We start from the raw sequence: 25,556 nt of genomic DNA, 5'->3' as shown, positions 1-25,556 counted from the left end.
TGAACTTCCTGTGGTTTGGCAGTGGCTGCCGTTCCGAGGTGATGCTCTGCCCCAAAGACATGAGCCTGTCTTTCATGGTTCAGCAAAGCTTTGCATTTTCTCTATTGTCCCACCCATCTCCTGTCCCCCAAAGCACTGCAGAAAGATGGAGGCTGGGGGAAGCTTTGGGAGGCTGGGGCACTGTGGAGCTGCTGGCAGGGGAGGTTAACCTGGAGGCTCATCTCCCCACATGCATCACTCAGACCCACGCTGAGGACCACTGTACCAGTCCCCTCCTCCCTCCCGCTGCACCTCTCCCATTGAATTTCAACCTTTGGATTTGTTTATCTTGACCTGACAGACTAAAGATCTCTCCGAAGGGCTTTCAGCCCTGGTGTGGACTGCCACCCCATTGATAAACCACTACATTAACCTCCGGCAGCCTCCCACATCTGCGCTCTTCTCCAGTTTTCTCATCACTCTGGTGTCTCATCTCTTTTCTGAATCCTTCCCGTTCAATATCGTTGAACTACATGCTGGAGGGGAAGGATGACACAAAGTGCACTGCAGAGACATTTTGATGAGATGGACAAAGACCACCGCCACCCCACAATCCCTCCCTGTATTTATAGCCCCGTGTGTTTGGGTTAGGGTGGGAACAGCCCCCTTGCCAATCTGTGTGTGTTCTGCAGGGCTCTGGGTGATTTCAGAACAGCTCAGGCTGCCTAAAGCCAAGTGCCGTACAAAGCTCCCAGTCTCCAAACTGGTATTACCGATTTGTCAATCCCAGCAGAGGACAAGACAGATGGAGGAAAACGTAGACAGCCATAACCACACAGTGCTGTCTCATTTCTGTACAAGCTTCACATGGCCCATGTGCAGCACTCATTACCGCACCCCACACTGGGGCTGCACTGCCCGAGCTGTGAGCACAGACCAGGCAGTGCAAGAGGAGTGTGTGGCCCCTGCTCGAAATGCTCAAGGGCTGCTGGGGATCTGGGAGCAGTGCTGGAGCCCCCCCTGCAGCGAGGCAGGCCTATGGCAAGGTGACAGGCAGCTAGGGACCCTTGGGGACAACTAGCACACCTCACCCAACCCCCAACCCCCTTGACTGGCCCAGGTCCTGGGGGGCAGCGCAGGGACCCCCTCAGAGGTGACAGGGCCAAGCTCCCCTGGGTGCAGGCCGTGTGCAGTTGGTACAGGCTTTGTCCCTCCATGAGAGGACTGGGTCTCATCCCATGCAGGCCATGTCCGCCTGGTGCAGGCTGCAGACACCTGTGCTAGGACCAAGTTACCCTCGGTGACAAGCTGTACCCACCAATGCCAAGTCATGTCCCCCCTAGTGCTGGCTGTGCCCCCTGTCACAGGGCCAGGTGCCCCCTGTGACAGGTCCCAGCCCCCTGGTGCAGGCCATGTCCCCCTTAGTGCTGGCTTGCCCCCTGTCAAAGGGCCAGGTGCCCCTGTGACAGGCCCCAGCCCCCCGATGCAGGCCATGTCACCGCCAGTGCTGGCTGTGCCCCCTGTCACAGGGCCAGGTGCCCCTGTGACAGGCCCCAGCCCCCTGGTGCAGGCCATGTCACCACCAGTGCTGGCTGTGCCCCCTGTCACAGGGCCAGGTGCCCCCTGTGACAGGTCCCAGCCCCCTGGTGCAGGCCATGTCCCCCTTAGTGCTGGCTTGCCCCCTGTCACAGGGCCAGGTGCCCCTGTGACAGGCCCCAGCCCCCCGATGCAGGCCATGTCACCGCCAGTGCTGGCTGTGCCCCCTGTCACAGGGGCAGGTGCCCCTGTGACAGGCCCCAGCCCCCTGGTGCAGGCCATGTCACCGCCAGTGCTGGCTGTGCCCCCTGTCACAGGGCCAGGTGCCCCCTGTGACAGGCCCCAGCCCCCCGGTGCAGGCCACGCCCCGCCATGACAGGCCCAGGGCCCACCCCGTGACAGGCCCGAGCCCCGGGGTTCAGGCCGCGTCCCCTCAGTGCAGACGGTGCCCCCTCAACGACAGACCCAGCTCCCCCCGCGGTGACAGACCCGAACCTCCACCGCAGGCCGCGCCCCGCCATGACAGGCTCTAGCCCCGCCCCGCCCCGCCCCACCCCAACCCCCGCCCCCGGTCCCGCCCCAGGGCGCCGCTTCCGGCGGCGGCGGCGCGCGCATCCGGCGCGTGACGTGAGGCGGCCCCGGAAGGGCGGGGGAGGGGGGAGGGGGCAGCGGGGCCGGGCCGGGTCGAGCCTCCGGGTCTCGTCCCCGTCCCGCGTCCCGGGTCCCGCCGCCATGACGCTCGCCGTCTTCTTCGGGTGCACCTTCATCGCCTTCGGGCCGGCGCTCGGCCTCTTCCTCTTCACCATCGCCCGCGACCCGCTGCGTATCATCATCCTCATCGCCGGGTCAGTCCCGCACCGGCACCGGCAACGAGGGGGGTGGTGCCACCGTGGGTACTGGTGTGGGCCTAATGGGGGCACTGGTACTGGTATCGGTACTGTGGTGGCACCAGTGTCGGTGCTGGTACGAGTATAGACATGAGGGGGTACTGGTACCAGTGCTGGTACTGGTACCAGTATTTGTGTGACAAGGGTGCTGGTACCAGTATGGGTGTGAGGGAGGGTACCAGTATGGGCGTGACAGGGGTGCTGGTACCAGTACCAGTACCAGTACTCGTACCAGCACGGGTGTGACAGGGGCGCTGGTACCAGTATGGGTGTGACAGGATTGCTGGTACAAGTATGGGTGTGACAGGGGCACTGGTACCAGTGTCGATGCTGGTGCCAGTATGGGTGTGACAGGGGCACTGGTACCAGTGTCGATGCTGGTGCCAGTATGGGTGTGACAGGGGCACTGGTACCAGTGCTGATACTTGTACCAGTATGGGCGTGACAGGGTTACTGGTAGCAGTACTGGTGCTGGTGCCAGTATGGGCATGACAGGGGCGCTGGTACCAGTACCAGCGCTGGTACCAGTATGAGTGTGAGAGGGTACTGGTACCGTGCTGGTACCAGTATGGGTGTGACAGGGCCCCTGGTACCAATGTCAGTCCTGGTACCAGTATGGGCATGAGGGGGAATTGGTACCAGTATGGGTGTGACAGGGGTGCTGGTACCAGTGCCAGTACTGGTACCAGTATGGGTATGACAGGGATGTGGCTGGTACTGGCAGAGGCAGAATGGAGGGACCAGTACCAGTGCCATTGTGGGTACGACACAGGCACCAGTACCAGTACTCATACTGGGGCTGCTCTGGGTGCAATAACAGCACCAGTACCAGTACTCATACTGGTTGCTATTGCATGACAGGGGCATCAATATTGTTTCTCTTAGTGGTGCAGTCATGGGCACGTTAGGGACACCAGTACTCATACTGGTGGTCATGGTCATGATGGGATCACCAGTACCGTTGCTCATACCCTCGTGTGAGTCTGGTGGGGGCACCAGTATCCAGACTTGTACTGGTACCATTGCAGGCACAGTAGGAGCACCAGTACTTGTACTGGTACTGTTGTGGGTGTGACAAGGAGCACCAGTACTGGTGTGATTCCTTGCACAACAAGGGTAGCTGTACTGGTATTGTACTGGTACCATTGTGGTCACCGCATCACGTGGACATGTTGTGGAGGACACTGGTATCATTAATGGCATGGCATCAGTGGAACACTGGTATCAGTACCAGTGCAGGGTTGGTAGTGGTACTGGTGCATGCGTGGGATCAGTAGGGTATGGTGCTGGAACTGGTACCAGCGTGGATGTGAGCCTGGTGCTGCTACTTGTACTGGTGTGGGTACAAGGGGGCCACTGATGCCGGCTCTGGTTACCAGCAGAGGAGGATTGCAGGCACAGCAGTGATACCAGTACGGGCGTGACCTGCCCAGCACTGGTACTGGAACGGTGCTGGTACTGGTAGCAGAGTGGACAATGTCAGGGCACAGCTGCCAGTGCCGGTACCAACACGGAGGGGTGCGGATGTGGTGCCGAGGGGCACAAGCATGGCAGCAGCACTGGTACCGGCACTGGTCCCGGCACAGCACCAGTGCCAGCAGGCATTGTCTCTTGCAGGGCTTTCTTCTGGCTGGTGTCACTGCTGCTCTCTTCCCTCATCTGGTTTGTTGCGGTTAAAGCCAGCGACCCCCGGGATGAGAAGTTGCAGAAGGGGCTATTGATATTTGGGGTGATGTTCTCTGTGCTGCTGCAGGAGGCCTTCCGCTTCCTCTACTACAAGCTCCTCAGGTAAGGGCATCCCTAACCCCGCTCCAGTGCTGTGGGATGGTCTTCCCATCCTCCTGGCTGTGGCCCTGCCAGTTTTCAGCTGGGAGCTCCTGGGGTGTGGGGGATGCTAAGGGTGGCACCAAGCCACATCAGTCCTCACTGGTAGCGTGCTGGTGGTACCTGTGTTGATACGTTGACCTCTAGTGGGTCTCAGGTGGCAGAGCAGAGCAGTCCTAAGGTCTGGAGGACCCAGGGCTGAGGTGGTTGGTAGCGTCTTCCTGAATTTGGGACAAGTAGGCTGTGGGTTTGGGCTGCTGCAGAACGTGTCACATCCTCTCTGCCCTGGTGACTAGCACTGGCAGTGCTCCAGCAGCTCGGGGGCACGTCAGGCACTGAGAAATGCCAGCTTTGCTGTATGGGGGACAGAAGGGTTAGGGGTCTGCCCTGGCCTCCTGGCAAGTCTTGTTCCTTTCTTAGGGACAGTTTTATGTGAGCAGGGACAGCCTGAAGGTGGTTTCGGGGCTCTATGGGGCAGCACGTCGCCACTGGCCCTGTGCTCGATGCCTTGACCAGCCCGGGGCAAAGTCTCTGCGCAGCCTGAGCAGCTCCCGGCCTCACTGCTGCCACCAGCCCAGAGCGCAGGGGCTTGTACCACCTGATGGGTGAGCATGCGCTGCACCCTGTACTGTGTTCGGACGGATGGATGGACGGACAGATGCTGTACCAGGGTTGGGCAGGCAGACAAGGGAAGGTGATGAAGAAGGGGTGGGCATCCCTCATACCCACAGCCTTCCTGGCTGGCTGGGCACTGGCAAGGGGCCGGGGGAAGGCAGGGGAGGGGGGCCAGCTGCGTTGGCTTGCACCGCTCCCTGCGGCAGGGTGCTGCCAGAGGCAGGCAGACAGAGGGTAGCAGAGCTCCACGGAGTGGCCTCTAACACAAACCACTGCATTTCATTCGCCCTGGGGATCTCTGGTTGCAAGCGCTGCTGTCCTCGCTGGGCTGAGGAGCCATCTGGCATCTTCCTCACCTGCCACACCTCTAGCTAATAAAAATTATGAAGACCACCTCTCCCAGTTTCTTCCCCAAACGAATTTTTCTAGCTCTTTGAGTTCTTCCCTGCACCTTCTCCATTTCTTTTCAACATCTTCTAAGAGTGTAAATGCAAAGATCAGGTACACCTGCCTGGCATGTGCCTCCCCCACCGGTGCTGGGGCTGTTTTCCATGCAGAGGTGCTGCTTGCTTTGCATCTGACATCCCATTCACCCCAGCCCTGCCCTGCGGGGCTGGCTGGCATTCGCATCCATCTGTGGAAAATAATTCTGTGTGGCTTCTTGTGGTTTTCATGTGCCAATTTTTCTGGTGGTTTAGGGCGGTTGTGCAAATGCCCTCTGTGGTGGGTGTTGCGGTTTGTGATGGGGAGGTTATGAGGAGGGTGGGATGGTGCAGAGTGAGACCCTGGCTCCTGCCTGCTCCATCCTGGTGCTGCACCGTGCCTCGAGAAATGGCCAGGCTGTGCCGGGTTCCAGCATGATCTTACCCCACAGGAAGGCCATCGAGGGGCTGGTGGCCCTCAGCGAGGACGGCTGCTCCCCCATTTCCATCCAGCAAATGGCATACGGTGAGTTCTGTGCAGAGTGGGGCACCCCAACTGCGGGTCCAGGGGCAAGCCCAGGCAGGGCTGGGCATGGTGCTGGGGGGAAGGGGAGGGTTCTCACACCAAAACTGGTTAGGAGGTGCCTGGAGTGTCCCTGGGTGGCTCAGGGCCTGATGGAGTCCTTGTCCTGGCAGTGGCTGGTGTGGGCTTTGGGCTCATGAGCGGCGCTTTCTCCATGATCAATCTCCTGGCAGACGCGTTAGGGCCTGGCACTGTGGGCATCCATGGGGACTCGCAGCTCTACTTCCTGACCTCAGGTGAGCGACCAGCACCCTTTGCCCATGTCTCTCAGAGGCAGCAGACCTGAGGGACTGGGGCACAGCCCCTCTGCTCTATGCTGCACCTCTGAGTCAATCCCTGTACACATCTGAGCCCCTTTACAGTCCCCTGCCACATCTCTCTGTGCCAAGCCCTTTGCTCCATACCCTGTGATCTTCTCTGCTTCTCTTCCCCATCCCTCTCACACTCAGGGTCTGCCTCAGTGCCTCCCAGTCCAGCCCAGCAGTGCTCCTGCTGCCCTTTCCCAGCTCCTCTCTGTCCTTCCCTGACCCTGCGGGCTGGGCCAGGATGGGTGGTTCCCTGTTGACACCCCTCTGCCTCTACTTGCAGCTTTTATGACCATGGTGCTGATTTTCCTTCACACCTTCTGGGGGATCCTCTTCTTCCACGGCTGTGAGCACCGGCGCTGGTGGGAGATCACAGCAGTCGTTGTCATGCACCTTGCCGTTTCGGGGTCGGTGAGTAGCTGGGAGCAGAGCTCTGTGCTGAGGCTTGTATTCGGGGGTGGCCATGGTCTGTGTTGGTCACCATGCCAAGGAGGGAAACAAGCCTTTGGCACTAGTGGGGCAATTGGGTTTGGGGGACTTGCAGCTGGCTCTTCACAAACCAAATCCTCATGCTGGTGTCCCCTGTCCCACTCTACTCATTGAGGCGGTGATGCTGCCACCCGCTTATCCCTGTCGTGTCCCACCTGCTCACCCCTCCGCTCTCCTGCCTCTCTCCACAGACATTTTTCAACCCCCTGTACGTGGGCAGCCTGGTGCCCTCCTACCTGCTGATGGCCACTGCCGCTGCCTGGGCTTACCTACTCTCTGGGGGATCTGTACAGAACCTGCGGCGCTTCCTGCTCTGTGAGTCCTGCTCCATAAAGGGGATGGGGGACCCTATGGGTACCAGGATTGGTGCTGGGATGGGAAGAGGATGTCACTGGGGCTGGAACAAGGGCGTAATCCCTTTGGCTGCCAGACTGGAGGAGAATCTGGGTTTGGGGGCCGTGGTCAGGTTGTTGCTTCTCCTGGAGGAAGTGGGTGGAGTAAGGAGTCTGGTGAAAACTGACCCCCTGTCCTCTTGTTCCTGCAGGTCTACGGAGTGGAGCCAGCCCCCAGCCGGGATCCTGAGGCCCCGCGGGATGTTCCTGTCCCCGGCCACCCCTGCCCTCCCCTCCATCCTGGCAGCAAGAGCAGCCGTCACCTTCTCTGCAATATCTTTTCTCCTGGACTGGGGGACCCTGGCCAGTGGCAGCCAGCGGACCGGTGTGGCTGGGGCTGGCTTGCTCTGGTGCTGCTTTGGGAGCCCTCAGAGAACAGCTCAGTTTTGGGGGACCTGGCTTTGCTGGCCTCGCCACAAGCAGAGCCCCAGTTAGCCTGCCTGGGAAGGATGCTACCTTGGACTGCTGGAGGCCTGAGCCCAAAGAAACCCATCGCATCTCTCCCCACCGCAGAAGATGTGCTGTCCCCTGTGCCAGGGCTGGGGCAGGGGCTGCATCACCTCCTCACTGTGGGGTGGAGGAAGCAGCTTTGCAAAGCAGTGTCACGCTCTGGGTTGGGGCTGACCACTGCGGTGCTACTTTTTCCACCTCTTTGCGCAGCCTCGCTGCCCTGGGAGCTGCAGCCCCCGTGCTGGATTGCGGTAGCTGCAGTGAGCCGGCATCCTGGTGCAGGGAGGATGGTGCTGGGGTGATCTGAGGGGACTGACAGCACCCAGGACAGGGGGAGGATGGGGAAAAGACAATACTCAAAGGGCCCAGCAGACACGGAGGGGTGTTGGAGGGCTCAGGAGGAGATGCAACCCCAAAGCTGGTGCCGGCACAGCTTGGGGAGGGGATTCAAGGGGCCATTCCAGTGGGTCATTGCCCTCGTTTGCATTTGGGGGGGATTTTCAGGTGGGCACCAGCCCTAATCCTATGCCACAGGGCTGGAAGGGAGAAACTGCCACCAGGCTCAGGGCTGAGAAGGCAGTTTTATCCACAGTGGGCTTTTATACCAATAAAAAGAAGTACCAGAGACAAGCGGGGCTGTGTGTGGCCAGCAGTGCTGCCCTTGTGGGGGGAGGGTGCAAGCACCCTGCAGCGGTGGTGGCAGTGGCTTGTGCTGGTGTGACTGGTCTGGCAGTTGCAGACCCCCATTTCCTGGAGGTCTTGCTCCTGCTCTCTCCCTCCTAACAGGAGCTGGGCTCTAGTTTTAGTGCTTTGGGGTGGAGGCTGCTGAGAGCTGGAGGAACCTGCAGGTTCCTCCCCTCTGCGGGACCTGGCGTGTTTCTCTTGGTTTTGGTGTGGCCATAGAGCTCCCTGGGGCTTGGCTCCAGCTGCATTGGAGCCACCAGGAAAAGTGGGAGGTAGCTATGGTAGAGCTGGAGGGGAGCTGGGTGGGGGCTGGCCAGCAAGGAAGCAGTGGCTGTGCCACCTTCAGCTCTGCCTTTCTCCAGCCTTACTAAGCCACGGCTATGTTTTTCCAATGCTTTGCACAAATAAGAGGAGGAAGAAGTCCCAGAGCGATGGAGGGCAGGGCCAGGCTGTGCAAGGAGCCCTGTGCTGCTTGCTCTGGAGCTCTGCCCAGGGCACAGAGGTGGATGCTGCCTCTGCCAGTTGGGAAGGGGTTCCTACATGTGCCTCTCCGCTGTGGATCCAGCTCCACCGGTCCCCTTTCCTGCCCCACAGCTTCGCACAAGGACAGTGGAGAGGGCTTTTTGTTTTGTTTTGGTTTAACCTTTTTTTATAACAAAAATATCTGCTGGGGCCAGATACTGCCCCAGGCAAACAGTCCATATGGGCAGCCCATGCAGCCGAGGGATGCTGGAGTACTGTCCCTCCCTTGGCCTGGGGTGGGAGTGAGGGGAGGTGGGGTGGCAGGCTGAACCGGTGGGCCTGGGACTGCCACAGAGGCGTGGGGCTCAGGCGGTGTTCTCGGTGCTGGCTGCCGTGTAGATGACCTTGGATTTGGTCGGTGAGTCCAGCCTGGTGGGGGAGGAAGGAGCGTAGTGTTAGAGCAGGCAGGGAAGCCTTGCTAACCCATCTTGCTGCCCGAAAGACCACCCTTAACCCCTCTTCTCATGCCCCTGACCCGTGATACGCCCTGCGCCACCTCCTCCTGCAGCTCCCCATCGCTCACCGAGTGTTCTGGCTGCGGTGCTTGTAGATGTACAGCAGGAAGGCCAGCGCTGTGACGGCAAAGAGCACCCCGAAGAGCACGGCCAGCACATCTCCTGCAAGCCAACCACAGGCACGTTACACTGGGGATGGCTCCCTGCGGCTACTGGCTGAGGGAGATAGGGCAAGGCTTGAGCAGGCTGGTAGCCCAAAGTCAGAGGGGACACAAAGACAGCAGCCATGGCTGAGCATGCTTACCTGCATGAAATGAAGAGCTGGAGTGTCCTTCTGTAGAGGAGACAGAGGTGAGAAGATGAGCACCAGCTGCACAGATGCTAGGGCAGCCCTACCAATCCACCATTGCTGCCTGCCTGCCAGCTCAGTACAGGGCTGCCAGCACCCCCCTTCCCAAGCAGGTACACCCCCCAGCTCCCTTCCCCTCCTTGGGGCCAACCTGAACCTACCTGCTGCTACTGAGCCGTCACCACCTGAAAGAGAAACAGGGCAGTCAAGATGTGTTGGGGGAGGGAAGCGTAAAGCCTGCGGGGCTTCGGTTGCCTGCAGGACTCCCCGTCACCCATCAGCAGGCAGGATCCCTGACCCACAGCCCACATGAAAGCCCTGCTGAACCCAGCCAGAAACTCCCCCATGGCTCCTGCCGCCTGCCTGGGAAGCAGATGGGCAGAGTGCTGAGCACCGCAGCACCCCACGGTGGCACCAAACCATGCCAGAGAACCCCGGAGAGGGACACAGGGGTGAGCCCCGCAGGCAGCGATGGTGGGGATAGCTGCCTGCAGCGAGATGGTGAGGAGCATCGCGGCTGGAGGCAGCCGGATGGCTGTTGCTGGCAGGGCACCCTGCGCGGGGATGACTTGGTGGCCCTATGTGCTGGGTGAGGGCTGTGCTGGGCAAATATTTAAAAGCAACGCTGTCACGCCAGGTAAACAGCTGCATTATCGTCTGTACAGGGCTTGGGTGTTGCGCGCAGAGTGGCACTATCTGCGGGCCGTATCCAGCTGCGTGGCCACTGTGGGGAAGCCGCCACCTTTGCCCAGCAGCTCTGGGGGGCAGGAGTGGCCCTCCTGAACTGGGGGTGACTGGGGAAAGATCAACAAGTGTGGGCGCAGGAGGTGCAGCTGCAAGCGAAGTGAGACATGACGCCACAGCACTCCGTCGCACTCAGCAGCCCCAGGGCTAAAGCAGGCAGCTACCAGCACTGAAGCGGGGAGAAAAACCCCAATAACCCCATGCATGCAAGGCGGGGGGCCAGTAACCCCATCTGGGAGTACTGGAACGTGGTCCCGGCACTCCAGGAACCAGGGCTTTGAGGCTTTGTTAAAGTGGGGGTGGTTGGCTAGAAATAGCAAATAAGGAAAGAAAAAAAGGTGAGCTGGCTGACTCCCCCCTCATCCCAGCCACGGTGGCTGGAGGCTTTGGAACAGCCTCAGCAAGAAAGTGGTAAAAGAAAGGCTCAGAGGTAAATGGAAAATATGATAAAGTATCTAACAGGTTTACCAAAGATAGAGCATGCCAGCCTAACCCGATATCCTTCTTTGATAAGTGATATTCTAGACAAAGAAAACGTGGTAGATTTTATCTCTCCCAACTTCAGTGGAGCATTTGATGCAGTGCCACATGGGAAACTGCTAGCTAGGCTGAAGACCACGGTGATTAAAAGCCTGGAGCCGTTGAGCTGGCTGCAGGTGGGATGGTGAAGGGAAGTGCCTTGCACCACAGTGCGCGGCATTGCCCAAGGGCCTGGGACCAAGCCTATGTGCTGTTTCTGTTAGTCACCTTGACACAAGGTGTGGGAAATGCCATCAAAACAGAAAAGGAACAGGATGTTGGACAGAAAAAACCCATTGACCTCAGAGAGCAGCAACGGGCAAGAAGAATTCAGTGGTGCAGAGCGATAGTCACACCTGAGGATTAACAGGAATTTCTACTTATCACTGGAAATGACCAAGGCAAGAAAGCCCTTCGAGGACGAGCTGAAGACAGGCAGATGGGGATGTGTTGGGCAGGGGACTGTGCACCCAGCCAGGATGGCAGCGTGGCCCCACTGGCAGAGCACAGCTTTCAGGAGAGGACTCTGCACTGCCCTTCCCACAGGGCTTGGCAGTGGTGTGCTTGCTGCAGCTCCTACTGAATTTGGCTATTATGTCTGGGGATGAAGAAGCTAGCTGGGATGCTAGGACCTGGGTGTTTACCCTTGACCATACATTCGTTAGTCCTGCTACTGTTATTTCTGTATGACCAAGGATAAAATAGTTCCTAGAAACCGTTTTTCCCCACACAAGGTAAGACAAGCGCAGGAACGGTGGGGAGCGGGACGCCAAGCCCAGCGCGCAGCTGTAAGTCACCTGCCAGTCAGGGCTAAACCTGAGTGCAAACGCTGCATTTCTGTAAGAGACATGGAGCCTTGGCTCCCGCTCCTTGCCCCATCCCTGCATCCAGGTGCAGCCTGAGCACGCTCACGCATGCCTTACCAGGAGGAGGCTGGTGCTTCGTTGAAAAGAGGGTGGTCTGGAAGCTCGCCAGCACCCGTCGCCCGTGCAGGTCCTGCGCCAGCCGGTAATTGTTCTGCAGACGTTTGCTGTCATCGTTTCTCAGGCTCGTCACCAGCGTTAACATCTGTAAGGTGAATGGCGTGAGCAGAACGGGGTGCATCCCGCTTTTGGGAGCCAGGCGAGCACTGGGGGACCGGCACAGACAGCGCACGTGTGCAGGGAGAGGCTGGGCAAGACCCAGCACGGAGTTCATTGCCCTGACGGACCTGATCATGAGAGAGCAGCATGGTCTGGTTGAAGATCGTCCACTTCACTGTCTGGTAGCAGGGAGGGGTGGTCAGAGAGCCATTGTAGTGGAAGTAGAGTTTCAGGTTGGCAGGCAGCAGACCCGCAATGTTGAATCCAGGCACCAAGACTTCCTCACCTGGGATAAGAAACGCCACGGGAGTAAGAGTGGGCAATGGAGGACACCAGGCAGGACTGGCATGGAGATCATGGGCAGTGCCAGGGCCCACACTGCTGCCACTGGTGTGCTGGAGAAAGAGCAGTGGGTTTGCCCTGGAGGCTGGGGAAATCACGTGTGAGCAGAGGGCACCTTGGAGAGCTGTTCCTGCACAAGCTGTGCTATGCTCCCCTTCTCATGTATGTACGGCAAACGTCTGCTGCGGCCTCTCTCGGCCATGCAGCGTGTTCCTCTGCTGGGCTGCAGCCCCTGAGACAAGTACTAGCTGGGACAGGGTCTTACCTTCTCTTTCGATTTTGTACAGATGCTCAAGTATTTCCTGGTAGTATGGGTTCTCCCTTGGCCCAACCTGCAACACAGAGACCCCACAGCAATGCCAAGGGCAGGGGCCGAACAGAGACTGGCTGGTGATGGCAGCACCAGCAGGGAGGTATCGCTGCCTGCGAGAGCCACCTGATCCCGGTGACCTCTTCCTCCTATCAGGGCTGCTCTGCCCTCTCTCCCCTTCTCCCCAGCAGCACTGCACCATTGCCAGTCCCCAAAACTGTGGCTGACTCTGCCCACCCCAGTCCCACCCTCTGCTCTTCTTGCCCAGGGCTGGTCTATGGGACTCACCTCCAGGAAGGCTCCCAGTACGGCCAGGCCATCTGGGTGGACCATTGCCTCATTAAAGCTGTCGTACTTGGTGTTGTAGTGCACCACGTGGATCTGGAAGGCAAGCATGCAATGGATGCAGGACAGGCACCTCTGGGAGGTGTTCACCCCCACAGGCCTCCATCCTGCCAGAGCACGGGCTGGGGGAGACATAGAGCTGTGATGACCACCCGTCCTAGGAGGGGAATGTGCTGGTGGGACCGAGAAAACGTGCTGCTCCAAAGCAGAAAGCGTGGAAATCTGCCTGTGGGAACTTCCCTGGTGGGGGACAGCAAACCAGCACCCTGCCCTAGATGCTGGGGGGGGTCGTGCTGCAGAGCTGGCCTCCGTGTGAGGGCAGCAGCTAGAGAAGGAGGGATAAAACCAGCTGGGAGCTGGCAGAGCAAGAGGACAGTGTGTACAGAGTAAACAGTCCCTGCAGCTCCCAAAGCAGGCTGCTCACAGCCGCCCAGGGAGCTGGCTTCCCCAGCGCGGGGACCACCACAGCTCCTGCTCCATCAGCCCAGGACCGGGCTGCGGCACTGGGGACAGGCTGCGCCGCTTGCGTGCGGCCAGCCCCAGCCCACCTGCGGGCTGAAGGTGGTCTCCTCACCTCTGCACCACAGGCGGCTGCGTGAGTCTGGCTCAGCATGAGAGCATGGCCTCCTACACCGAACTCTGCTGCTGCGGAGCTGCCCGGGGAGCAGGGATGCTGGTCGGGGCTTACTGCGTTCACCCAGGGACCACCAGGGCTCAGAGCAAGACAGCGCTCCAGCACCGTCCCTGCTCAGCACCAGGAGGGGAGAGGATGCGTCCGCTGCCACAAGGGCTCCTTACCTCCGCAGCGAAGCGGCGCCCGTTGACGGTGTGCTCCGAGCCGGGTCCCGACGGGGAGCCCCAGTGCAGGTGCAGCTGCACAGCGCGGTACTGCTGGGCATAGCCGCCGGTGATGGCCAGTGACTTGGGCAGCTCGAGGAGGACTGTAGAGGCAGGAAGGAAGAGGTTGCTCAGTAAAACACAAAGCCCAGTCCATCCCACAGGTAGGCAGAGGAGATGTCGGCAGAGACAGAGTCACCCTGGACTTGTGAAAATTGGTCACAACAAACTTGCTTTCCGTCTTTCATGAGGCTACAGGCAGGTACTGACACCCAGAACTGTGCCAATGCAGCAGGGTTCAACTTTCAACTTCAGGTTATAGGACATCCCAGTAAATACATCAGCTTCAAAAATCGCTGCTATGAAAATGCTGGAAAGGGAAGAGCCCCTCTGCAGAGACTCCCAGGAGCCAGCTCCAAGCCAAATGTTATCCAACAATTTATTCAGTAAGTGAGAAAAACACAAAGAGACTGTGGACAAAATTCATGTAGAAAGATATTGGCAGAGTGGTGAATACCTATGAGAGGGCAGTTGGACACAGAGAGCTGCAGCGCTTGGCGAGCTGGGACCTTTCAAATAAAGTAGCCTGCAAGTGTCTGACAGCATTGGAGCTGGTGGCATGGAAGCATTAAGTCTTTTGAAAGCATTTAGAGCTAAAATTTTGCCTCTTTGGGTATGGTAAATATATACTTGGTTTAGATGGCTAAAGCACGTTAAAGTAAAAGGCAATCCTGGACTCATGCAGCAGTGTGGCAAATCTAAAAGCTGAGTTACCTGCACAAGCAGCAAAAATCTCAGGAGCATCCCTGGGCCCCAAGAAAGGCTTCTAAGCATCGTTTCCTCCTTTTTAGTATCAACTCTTTTTCTTTCTCCTTCTTTATAGGTGAAATGTCCCTTAGTCACATCGCCGAGCTAGGGCACAGGTTCGGGATTAACTACGTAACAGGGCTGAGATGAGTCATTTGTCCTCTCCCTGTTCCCCACCACCGGGCCACTGGGTTCAGAGATACAAAACTCAAATATGGGAAGTGGGAGAATGCTCCCTCCCTGGGAATTTATCTGCTTTTACTTTTCTTTTGTATACCTAAATCATTGCATTCCTTTTACTAGCTACCTGAGTTATTTTCAGGTCCTTGAAAAAGCTAATACAGCACATACACTTTATATTACAGAAAGGAGTAACTGTACAAATATCTCACTGGACTGGCAACTTTTTATTTATTTATGGCTTTTCATAAAGCAGACTGGTAGTTGCCAGAATAATAAAAAAAAAGCCATCTTATAAGCATGTGAGAAATTACTTCCCCTTCACCCCCCCCCACCCCCCAATGAAAATGCTCTGACTGCTTTTCTAAACACCCAGCAACACCAGATACCAGGGTGTCTAAAATAGCAACTACTGAGCTCAACGAGTTTAACTCTGCAGGCACGCTAGGGCAGGAGGCCATAATATAAAGCTCTGTGCATGCACGGCACGGCTGATCTAACCATGCACAGCGAGTCCAACCTCTTGAGTTTGCTGTATACACAGGTCAGCTCCATCTTGCTAGCTACCAGGGCAAGGAGGTGCCTTATCGCACCATCAGAGAGTTTTTAAGTCCCTTTCTCCACCACCTTTTCTTAGCTCCGAGACTGGCAGACACCAGCGTGCACCAGACACTCGGCTTGCTCCCAGAAAAAGCTGGTAGCAACCAGGACCCACCATCCCCAGCTGTGGGGTGATGAGCGGGAGATGTGGTTTTTCCATATCTGGCATGGTGAGACTGATGCTACAATAATGTAAGTTGTGTCCAGACTTTCCAAAAAACATTCTAAAATTGGAGAAGGGAAACAAAAGACCTATAAAAGTTTCTTAAGATCTTGAGATAACATCCTGAAGCACAGACTTAAAGAAGATGATCGACGTCGTGTCCTAAAAGACCAAGAGGTAGGTACCTTAAAGGCTAAGCCACAGCAGAGACTGACTAGTCCTTTCAAAGTGAAATGTAGGGGAGGAACCAGTGACTTCAAACCTGTGTCAGAAATACCAGGGACACATTTTGAAAGGAAACGTGGGTTTCCTGGAGCCAACTCCCAAAGGCAGTGAGTGGCGAGTCCTCCATCTCCTGGTTTCTCCCCTCCAGACAGGAAAGGACCTATAAAGGCTCAACATCCCCATGCCCCTTTTGGCCTTGAAGGCAACATGACTGCAGCCTGCAAGAGAATCCCCTTGCCAGAGCCGAGAGGAAGGGTGTCAGAGAAGCCCAGTCCTGCCAGGAGAGGCTAAGCGGGCTCTGATTGTGCTCCAGCATCTACCTGTGCCTTTGCACCCACCTGTGTGCCCGTTGTTCCTCAGCTTGAGCTTCTCGTTGGCGGGCAGGCTGTAGCCAGAGAGCTGGATTGGCCGCAGCTGGGGACTGAAGATGGTCTTGGCCGTGTCAATGTTGATGGGCGACTGCGCAGTGCCCGCGCAGTCCAGGTAGTCCACACCCCAGTGGTCCCGGTCTGGTACGAGGAGGAAGGGAGGGACTGCCAGTGAGACCACCCAGGCAAGGAGCCCACCAGAAAGGAGGTTTGGTGGGTGGTGAGGAAGGGGACAGGCACTGGCCAGGCAATAAACCATGCATGTAAGGTCAGTTTCCAGCAAGTTAGCATGGGAGCAGCTCTGTGCCACCATGTGACTGCATGCAGCTGTATCAGAAAAGGTCTCGGAGCATGGTGAGCTGCCAGGAAAGTCTATTTTTGGGGTGTTTGGGAAGAGCGCGAGAAGATCATTTACAAGTGGACTTGGCAAGCCAGGGAGCTGCTGCTCTGCAGCTCATCACACGCTTGTTGCCTTGCACAGCCTGGCCTCTGGCAGGTATCGACCTACCACTGCGCCCGCTCTGCTATTCGAGCAAGGTACCACAGTACCGCTGGGATGACACCAGCCCACAGCCACAGGTCTGACCGGTTCCCGGCTGTTAACTGCACCAGTACGGTCCTGCAGAGGGCCAACTCGCATGGCTGGGGTGGCTGCTTGAACTGCCACCTCTCCCCAGTCCCATAGCTGGCATAAGCATGGCTGATGCCCCAGAAACCTCCCCTCGTGCTGCAGGGTGCTGCTTCTAGCACGTCTTGGGCCAGTGCAAGCCATGGTTCACCCCCAGCCCAGACCCTCTCAGGATCCCCATAAAGATGGAGCTGGGTATTAGCAGGTCCAAGCCAACCCCTGGTCCCCAGTGGAGTGACAGTGCCATGGCCTGGCCCACCACCGTGGTGGGAAGGGGTGCATTTTGCACCAGCGCTTGCCGCGATGCCCATCATGGGTGCTGTGGAGAAGCCCCCTAAGCCATGATGGGATTGGCAGGACCGGGCAGGATGGGGAGGCAGGGTGAGAGAGGTGAGGACACAAGCTAATCCCTGGGCTGGTCAAAGTCCCAGCACAGGCTGCGAGTCCAGCCTGGAGAGCCTAGCCTTGCTCCCCTGCTTGGCAGAGGGTCAGGGGAGCTCCTGTTCAGGGAAGTTCCCTGCCCTGAGGGGGCATCCCCCCGCACCCAGGGGGATGGGGGAACCCTCGGCAGAGCCGATGCTTCCTGCTCAAATCAGAGCCACCCCCAAGCTCTTCAGCCCAGCCACGCTCAGGTCAGGGTCAGGCAGGAGGGAAGGGTGAGCCCTGGAGCGCTCACAGGAGCCCTGTAATCATTAACCACGGCTGGCTCAGGCCCAGGGTCCGCTGGGTGGTAGGAAAAAAGCAGGAGTAACTGCAGGGTATTTACCTTCATAGCTCCAGTGACTGTGGCCAGGACCTTGAAAAAAAAAGAAAAAAAGAGAAAAAAACCCCACATGAATGGAAGAGAAAGGTTGGCAGCAAACACACCTCTGCTAGGCAGTGCTCCCAGCCCTGGCAGCAGGTCTCTGGGCTCCCACTGCCTTCAGTCGCCCTCCCCGTCTTCATTTTCCCTCTCCTCCCCCTGCCCTGGCCAGGGGGACGCACCCGGAGGGCACTGCCTCCTCTGAGAAGGGCCAGGTCTCCTGCACGCACCAGCCAGAGGGAAAACCCCTGGTCTTGACGCTTTGCCATCATCCTTATAATGGAAAAATCACAGATATTGGCTTCCGTCACTGAGCAGCTGTACCTGCACTCCTGCAGCTACTCTGGAGAAGCCAAAACCTCCCCCTGTCCCAAGGAAAAGCACTTAAGGGGGCAGGTCTGTGGCTTCCCTGATCAGGCTCTGTAAGCAAGAGCAACTGGGGAAGCGGCCGTCCTGGTGGCACTCCTGCAATGCCGAAGCACTGGAAGGGATGTGGGGAAGAGCAGCTCCCGCACCACAAAGAGCAGCGAGCTGCATCGCACCCTCCTCCTCCCGCCGGGGAAAGCAGCCCCAGGACTTGCAGCAGCAGAAGCAAATGAGCACCAAAACCTTCCTCAAGAGCAAGTGTCCCTACCCTGCCGGCAGACTGACACAGGAAAACGTGCCAGAACAAACACCCAGCTCCCGTCTCGGCAGCCCCCTGCCCCAAAATCCGCTGATCACCCCAATTCCCATGAGGAGCTGTGTAAGGGTCCTACCATGCGCAAATCCTTTCCCTAGGAAAAGCAGGCAGGAGGATGGGGGAGCCTGTACCAAGACTTCTGCATGCCCCATGTCACCCATGGGGCACACAGTGGCCACGGCAGGGCAAGGATGTGCCCTGAGCCTCCCATGGCTGGGAGTGTCCCCAGTGCACAGACCTGAAGGGAGCAAAACCCTCCTGTGGTAGGTCCTGAGGATATGGCAGTGCTCCACACACCAGCCCTTGCACCATCACTCTCCTCTAGAGCTGCTGGCAAAGCCTGTGCTCCCAGCACATCACTGAAGATGGCCTTAGTGGTGCCCCAGAGCCTCATCTCAGACGGCCCTGATCATGACTTTGGCTGTCACCAGCCAACACCAGCTTTCCACATGCAACCAGCTCCAGCAGGGCTTGGATTTGCCTCAAGCAGAGAAACATGGCCCGGAAGGATCATCCCCATACCCCAACTGGCACGACAGGTAATTCATGGGCTCCTCCTCTGCCTCGTCCTTACTGGCTTGTTCATCAGTGCAGACAGGCTGTTGGCATATCCCAGCCCATGAGGGCAGGGGCAGAAGGTCCCAGGTTGGGAAAGGCTTGGGGCAAAGGGGGACATTCCCCCAGCAGCAAGGGGCAGCATCTACACTCACTGGGATCAGCTCCCCAGGGTGCAAGGACACGGAGGAGCATTTAGCAGGTGCAGTCCATCCCCGATACCATGTCTGTCCCTTGGCGGGGCCAAACACCCGCCGGGATGCAGGAGTGGCTCAGCAGGCGCTGCTCTGGTCCCCATCCCCGTCCCCACCGCTGACAACAGCTATCGACAGCCCCTTGCTATTAATAGGAGCAGATTCCAGCTCAGGGGTGAGAAAGGAAGAGGCACACTTTCCCAGGCCCAGATGTCCTGTGCGAGGACCCCAAGCCCAGCGGGATCCTGCCCTCCTCTCAGCAAGGATCCAGGCATGGGCGCTGCTGGGGGCCTTTGGTGCAGCTGCTGCCCTGGAGAGTGGATGGCCACGGCAAAACACGGCTGGGAAGTGCTGGAGGGGGCTTTGGGGCACCAGGAGTTGCAGAAATAGGACCAGCCCTCGGTGCTCCATCCAGCATCTCTGGTGACTCATCTCTGCAGTGCTTCTGATGCTCGGGAGCGATGCTCAGGAATCTCTTGCCCAGGCACAGGCTACTCCCAAAGGCATACAAAGAAGGTGCAGCAAGCAGAGGGCTGGGCAAGCCACAACTGCCCGCATCAGGCAGGAACACGTGTGCCCCAGGACTGGCTGCAGTGCCCTCTCCATGCCTCCTTGCATGGCACTGCCCTGGGACGCACCCAGCTGTGCTGCAGCAAGGTGAGATTCATCCTGCCCACCTTGCTCATGCAAAGGTTACCTGCTCCCTGGACACTGGCTATGCACCAAAATCCAGAGTACACCGACCCTCCTCTGGGAACACCCTGTATCTTCCCCCACCCTGCCCCTACTCTCCTGCCCCATCTGTCTCCATCATGTGCATGAGGTGGTCATGGACCATGTTTGCTGCTTTCTAGGCAGGATTCCCCTCCTGCAGCACGAAGGTGCCTATCAGCATGGGGAGCCCCCCCTGCCCTGAGGGGCACTCACGCCGGGGCAGTCCTGGCACAGGTAAGGCACAGTCGCCCGGGGGTGACACGCGGTGCCTTGGCTCACTGCACATGCCTCAACCGGCACAGCCCGCCCCGGCACCCCGCTTTCTGCTCACCTCCAGGGACTCTGCCTTGACAGAAAGCAGCTCAAACATCATATCGTAGATTGAGCAATAGCACCATGCTGGCACCTGCCCTGCTGCGTCAGCACTGTGCCACCCACCCCAGCCTCCCGTGTGTCCCCCCCGCCGTGCCCATCTGTTCCCACAGCCAAGGGGGCTCCGGACCCTCCTCGCGGCCTCCCACAGCCTCAGCTGGAGCAGCTTTGAACACCCCAAAAGCTGCGGCTGCACCCAGGAGTCAGTCCGATCCATCCCAACACAACAGAGTTCCCCGGGGGGGGGGCGTGTCTCAGCATCGGAGCCAAGGGGACCCACGAGCACTTATGCACGTACTGAAGCCACCTGAGATGTGGACGCAGCTACGGCATGGCCAGGCCGCCCACTCGGGGAGGCATCTCGCAAGCCCAGCTGTGGAGGGTTGGGCCACCTTGGCACATGCCCTGAACATCGAGGTGAGCCCAGCTCGGGCACCGGGCGTCTGCCCCGACCTCAGCGTGGCTCAGAGGAGCCCTGCAATACTCCGGTCCCTTCCACGTGGGGGCATTCGCAATCTCGCAGCCCTTTGCCATGAACATTAACCCACTGCCCTGCCCAAACGCCTATTTGCATAATTCCAGCCTGCCTCCCACACTCCCCGCTGCCGGAGCACGTCTTCTCCCTCGGAAAGCTGCATGGTGCCAGGTCTCCTTTCTGCTGAACCGCTGCCGCTCACCACAACAGACGTGGCTGCACCTCGGCAGCGGGTGCTGCAGCTCTTTGCACGCTCGGCCCTACCTCTTAGCACCCACAGCCCCGGCAGGGACTAAAAAGCATTTCCAAAAATCTAAGGGGGGAAAACAACCTTGCTGCTGCGATGAGCTCACTGGGAGATAACGTGCAAGAAGAGGACTCCACGGGGCTCCCAGCAGGAAAATGTAGTAGGGCACCAAGACGGAGCTGCCTGCCATCTGCATGTTCAGCCATGCAGAGCCTCTCCAGTCCTGCCGAGCACCGAACACGCCACCCCCTATCAGCCGGCGATCCAGCCGTGTCTCCCCCTTTCACTCGCTCACTCCTTTGTGCGTTCTCCCCCTCCTCTGTTGTTCGCTCCCTCTCAGCCCTCCCATTTTGGGATCCTGGCTCTGCCGCCAGCGCCAGCTCCCTTCCCTCCTTGACATCCAACACCATCCAACAACACTTTCCTGCCGAGTTCAGGCAGACGCTGCCATTACCAGCGTGCTGCTCGGCATGTCCTGCAGCCCGGGAGGAAGGGTAGGAGCAGCTTTCAGCAGGGTGAGGAGCCCTGCACCGATGCAGCAGGCTGCTCCCAGGAGACCTCACCATGGGGACATAAGGATGAACCAGGCACTCAAGGGACTCAGGATCATGAGCACAGAGCAAGGGGCACCCCTCAGCAGACCAGAAGGGAGACCAGAGGGTCTGCTCCCTCCATCCTCAGCTTTTCACATTTTAGGGGATACACAGCCTGAAGCTGCTGCAGGGCACCTAACAACACCGAAATGCTTGTGCCGTTCACAATGTGGATGCTGCCAGGCAGCACCGCAGCCATCAGTTCTGCCTGCTCACCTTAAACTCCAGCAGAAGTTCGAAGGCTTGTGTGTGGCGGGCAGGGCAGAGGGCTCGCTTCTGGCTCTCCTACGGGCTGGGCACATGGTGCCCTGTGCTCAGTCACAGGGAGCACGGGGATCCTGCTAGAGCCTCCTCACCCCACTGGGACCCAGCCCTGGGCCAGACCTGGGTCAAATCACTGTGGGATGAGGCTGGTTCACAGGGAGCGCCAGGGCAGGACCACCTTGCTGTGCCCCTAAGGAAGAAGACCCTGCCTGCAGATCAGCCCCAGACTGTGGGGGGACCAGTGGGAGCTCATGGCCCAGAAGGAAAGCAGGGTGTTATTCCTGATGCTCCGTGAGCCAGGAGGTACCAGGACACACAGAGGTGCACAGAGTGCAGGTCCTAAAGCAGAGACCAGCCACAGCAGCCAGGTCCCAGCCTACTAAGCACCTCCAAGCACCATGTCCCTTGAAAGCAATAACCTGATCACTGTACCTGAGCTGTGCCGCGGTGCTCACCCTGCCCACAGCCAGCTCCCCAGGACAGTCTGTGGCAAGCATGGCACAGGCATGGGGTCTGGGCAGCAGGCACACAACCCAAGCATCCTTCTGCCAAGCCACACGAGGAGCCTCTCTCTGTATAGGAGGGCTTTGCCATCCCAGCCCAAACTCTGCCAGCACAGCCCTGGTTTCTCCATCCAAACACCCCCCCCCCCATGCAGCACCCATGTCCTTTCAGCCCAGGACACCACCCCATGCGCTGCCCATGGGAGCACTGATCCTTCCCAAGCCTGGCTGAGTTAAAGCCCCTTTGTGTTTATAAACCCACCACAAGCCTTTGGGATCAGCCTTTAATCTGCCACTGGTAGCACAGGTCGCCACAGGGATTGTTCTTTGTGCTCCTGGGGGAGGGCTGCTCGGGCTGCGGGACCCAAGACTGAGCCAGTTTCCCCCCAGAGGGGCAAGGGTTTGGGTGGAAACCAACTGCACTGACAAGTGCCAAGGGAAAAAAGGAAACAATTGCAGGGCAATTGCAGAGATCCAGCAGAAGGGGGGAAAAAGTGGGGAAATCCCAGGGGACAGATCAGTGCTTGGCACTGGGGAATGAGATGAATAAGGGTTATTAAGCAAGAGAAATGGGCTCAGCTGGAGGAAAAGGGCATCACAGAATGAGTAAGAAGAGGACACAGACAGCAGGACAGGTCTCAATAGGAGGGAGGGAGGAAGGAAACAAGCTGCAGTGGGAAAGGGAGTTACTATTTCCCAGAGACACACATAACACAGGACTCAGGTCTCTGGGCAAGCCACGGGCTCCTCAGAGAGCAACTCTATGGCAATGCATCAGTGACAACTACTGACTTGTGCTGAGCACCCAGGGCTGCAGGGCCACCAGCCCTACCTCGTGCACAAGCCTCGAGGAAGAGGGAGGCAGCTCACTGCCCCGTGGTGGTGCTGAGACATGCAGCTTCTAGCGCCTGGCAGGAGCCTTGGTGTGTCCCTCATGGGACTCCAGCCAGATCTTCAGCCTCTAACACCGGTATAGCATGGGCCATGCTGCCTGGTCCCTACCTACTTCCCTGCCACCTCCTACCCCTCACCTCGTCCTCCCATCTCCATCCCAGTCTCCCCACCCACCCATCCCAAACCCCACACCGTGCCCAGCCGCTATGCTGCCAGCGCACCACACCGGTATGCTGAACGCCTGACGCCCTCCCACCCTGTGGCCTGGGTTACTTCATCTCTGTGGCAAGGACCATCTGCGTCCCCATCTCTGTCCAGTGCTCAGCCTGGCAAGAGCAGCTTTAGTAAAAAATATGATTCATTGCAATAACAAAAGCAGCTCCTGGCATCAGACAATTGCCGGTCCGTACCACAGGGCAGCTGTCCCGGCACAGGTCAAGGCAACTCCTTACCACAGGCAAAACCAAGGACACGCTATGAGGCTGAGCCTGGGAAACAAACCCGCGGGCAAAGCTGGGAAGAGGAGCACAGCAAGGGACAGAAACGTCCCAGCGCAGCGCTCAGCCCCACGCGAGCAAACGCATGGCGCTGCCCCAAAATCCCTGCTGATCACTGGCAGCACCACAATCACCAGTCAGAAAAGGGACCGAGACCAAAGACCCAGGACTTTTCCCCCAAAACAGTGACCCTGAAATCTGAAAGCCCCCATGCCACCAGCAAGACGGCTTCTGGGGTGTGTGTGTGGGGGGGCACATAACACCATCCAGCCCTGAGTTCAGGCACGTCCCCCATTTCCCATCACCAGCCGTGGGGCAGACCCCCACCAACAGCGCAATGGGGCCGGATCCCGTCCTTGCTGGGCTGTGGGGGGATGGCGTGGATGCAGGGCCAGGCACAGTGGACCCCGCTGAGGAGAGAGGCCATGCTGCAGGACAAAGAGGACTGGACGCCGTCCCGCCACGCCAGGGTCCCGGGCTGGACCCTCCGGGCAGTCACAGTAAAGCACTGCTCACTGCACAGCCCCGACTGCCCCTTTTCCAGCAGCCGTGAGCCCCCCGATCTGTTGGAAGAGGGGGCTAAGCGAGGGAAAAGGGCTACATGCATGGCGGGGGCCCCGCAGCCCCTGGGCAGGGGTCGGGCTGCTCAGGGGTTGGCGGGAGCGGGGACAAAGGCAGGGACGTGCTGGAGGGGGGGGCAGCTCCCTCGGCGGGGTGATGCCGGGGGGCCGCAGCCCTGCAGGGACACCCCACACTGGAGCACACTGGGACCCCTAAACAGGGGTGCAGCAGGAGGCACAGCAGCCCTCCCAGCACCCCCAAAAACTGAGCAAGGAGGGAAGCCCCCCAGCATTGGGGACTTCTCCCGCGAACCATTAGGCATCCCAAATCCAACACCCCATGCACAGAGGTGCCCTACGCATCAAGGATCCCAAACCCAGCAAAGGGGGGGGCGGGGAGGGAGGGGTACCCCATGCATCAGGTACCCCAAACTCAGTACTGGCGTGTCCCATAGCATCAGGGTACCCAAGGCACCAGGGACCCCAAAACTCAGCGCCGGGGTGCCCTACGCATAGGGGACCCCAAACCCAGCACCGGGGCTTCCGACACGTAAGGGGACCCCAGCGCCGGGGCTCCCGCCGTGCGGGACCCCCCCGCCCCCCGTGCTCACCTTTCTCCCGGGAGTGCGGAGTATCCTCGCCGCCCTGCTCCTCGTCCTGCTCGCTGCCGGCGCCGGGGCGGCCCAGGGCGGCCAGGAGCAGGAGGGAGACCCGCAGCGCGGCGCGGCTCATCTCCAGCAAGTGCGCGGGTGCGGCTGCGGGACGGCCGGTGGCGGTGGCGGCTCCGTGCCTGCCCGCCCGCCCGCCCGGCCGCGCGTACGTGAGAGCGGGCGGGGAGGAGGCGGCGGCTCTGACTCACGCCGCCGTTACCTTTTATAGAGGCTAAAGGCAAAGTCTGCCGCCGCCCGGCCCGGCCCGGTCCGGACAGGTGAGACGACCGATGCGGGACTCGAACCCACGACCCTCCTCCCCCCACCCCCGGGGGTTGCCTCTACCCCCCCACCCCCCCCTCGGCACACTCCTGGAGCCCCTGCGCGGGGGAGCGGGGGACCCCGTCGGCTCCTCGGATCCCTCAGCAGTGGGTCTCCCCTCTCCTCAGCGATGAGTGGGGGACCCCTCAGCCATGTGCGTCCCCTCTCCTCAGTTCTGGGACCTCTCAGCCACGGGTGTCCCATCAGTGTTGGGGTTGGGACCCCTCAGCCATGGGTGTCCCCTCTCCTCAGTGTTGGGACTCCAAAGCCATGGGTGTCCCCTCTCCTCAGCGATAGGTGAGGGACCCCTCAGCCATGGGTGTCCCCCTCTCCTCAGTGTTGGGGTTGGGACCCCTCAGCCATGGGTGTCCCCCTCTCCTCAGCAATGGGTGAAGGACCTCTCAGTGGTCAGTTTCCCTTCTCCTCAGTGTTGGTGTTGGGATCCCTCAGCCATGGCTGTCTCCTCTCCTCAGTGATGGGGTTGGAACCCCTCAGCCATGGCTGTCCCCTCTCCTTAGTGTTGGGTTTGGAACCCCTCAGCCGTGGGTGTCCCCTCTCCTCAGTGGGTGAGGGACCTCGCAGCAGTGGGTG

General features: G+C 59.1%; 2 protein-coding genes across 2 annotated transcripts; one reads left to right on the top strand and one right to left on the bottom strand.

Annotated features, from left to right (window-relative positions):
* Positions 1 to 2,193: 2,193 nt before the first annotated feature.
* Positions 2,194 to 8,110, top strand: LOC309682978 (gamma-secretase subunit Aph-1b-like). The gene is made up of 7 exons (XM_082497162.1): positions 2,194 to 2,360; positions 4,020 to 4,190; positions 5,716 to 5,789; positions 5,960 to 6,082; positions 6,435 to 6,562; positions 6,832 to 6,955; positions 7,185 to 8,110. The coding sequence occupies exons 1-7, from the start codon at positions 2,248 to 2,250 to the stop codon at positions 7,220 to 7,222; spliced, it is 771 nt and encodes a 256-aa protein (XP_082353288.1). The 5' UTR covers positions 2,194 to 2,247; the 3' UTR covers positions 7,223 to 8,110.
* Positions 8,111 to 8,798: 688 nt separating this feature from the next.
* On the bottom strand, positions 8,799 to 24,789 carry CA9 (carbonic anhydrase 9). The gene is made up of 12 exons (XM_082498013.1): positions 24,606 to 24,789; positions 17,409 to 17,438; positions 15,985 to 16,155; positions 13,633 to 13,775; positions 12,778 to 12,870; positions 12,445 to 12,511; positions 11,966 to 12,123; positions 11,679 to 11,823; positions 9,654 to 9,764; positions 9,448 to 9,477; positions 9,212 to 9,305; positions 8,799 to 9,057 (listed from the first exon to the last, which is right to left on the bottom strand). Exons 1-12 carry the CDS (start codon positions 24,724 to 24,726, stop codon positions 8,994 to 8,996), a joined length of 1,227 nt encoding a protein of 408 aa, XP_082354139.1. The 5' UTR covers positions 24,727 to 24,789; the 3' UTR covers positions 8,799 to 8,993.
* Between the last annotated feature and the right edge of the window lie 767 nt (positions 24,790 to 25,556).

This window comes from Vanellus vanellus, assembly GCF_965231255.1.
Source record: "Vanellus vanellus genome assembly, chromosome: Z".
NCBI classification, from domain to species: domain Eukaryota; kingdom Metazoa; phylum Chordata; class Aves; order Charadriiformes; family Charadriidae; genus Vanellus; species Vanellus vanellus.
Note: the sequence above shows the minus strand (reverse complement) of the source record. Positions and strands in the feature narration are given on the sequence as shown.

Excerpts from the sequence above, each read along its gene's own strand:
- LOC309682978 (XM_082497162.1), top strand. The coding sequence starts at position 2,248 with ATGACGCTCGCCGTCTTCTTCGGGTGCACCTTCATCGCCTTCGGGCCG. Across the intron at positions 5,790-5,959 it reads CATCCAGCAAATGGCATACG|TGGCTGGTGTGGGCTTTGGG; the intron begins GTGAGTTCTGTG and ends TTGTCCTGGCAG. Across the intron at positions 6,083-6,434 it reads GCTCTACTTCCTGACCTCAG|CTTTTATGACCATGGTGCTG; the intron begins GTGAGCGACCAG and ends CTCTACTTGCAG.
- CA9 (XM_082498013.1), bottom strand. The coding sequence starts at position 24,726 with ATGAGCCGCGCCGCGCTGCGGGTCTCCCTCCTGCTCCTGGCCGCCCTG. Across the intron at positions 17,439-24,605 it reads TCCGCACTCCCGGGAGAAAG|GTCCTGGCCACAGTCACTGG; the intron begins GTGAGCACGGGG and ends TTTTTTTTCAAG. Across the intron at positions 13,776-15,984 it reads GAGGAACAACGGGCACACAG|TCCTCCTCGAGCTGCCCAAG; the intron begins GTGGGTGCAAAG and ends CTGCCTCTACAG.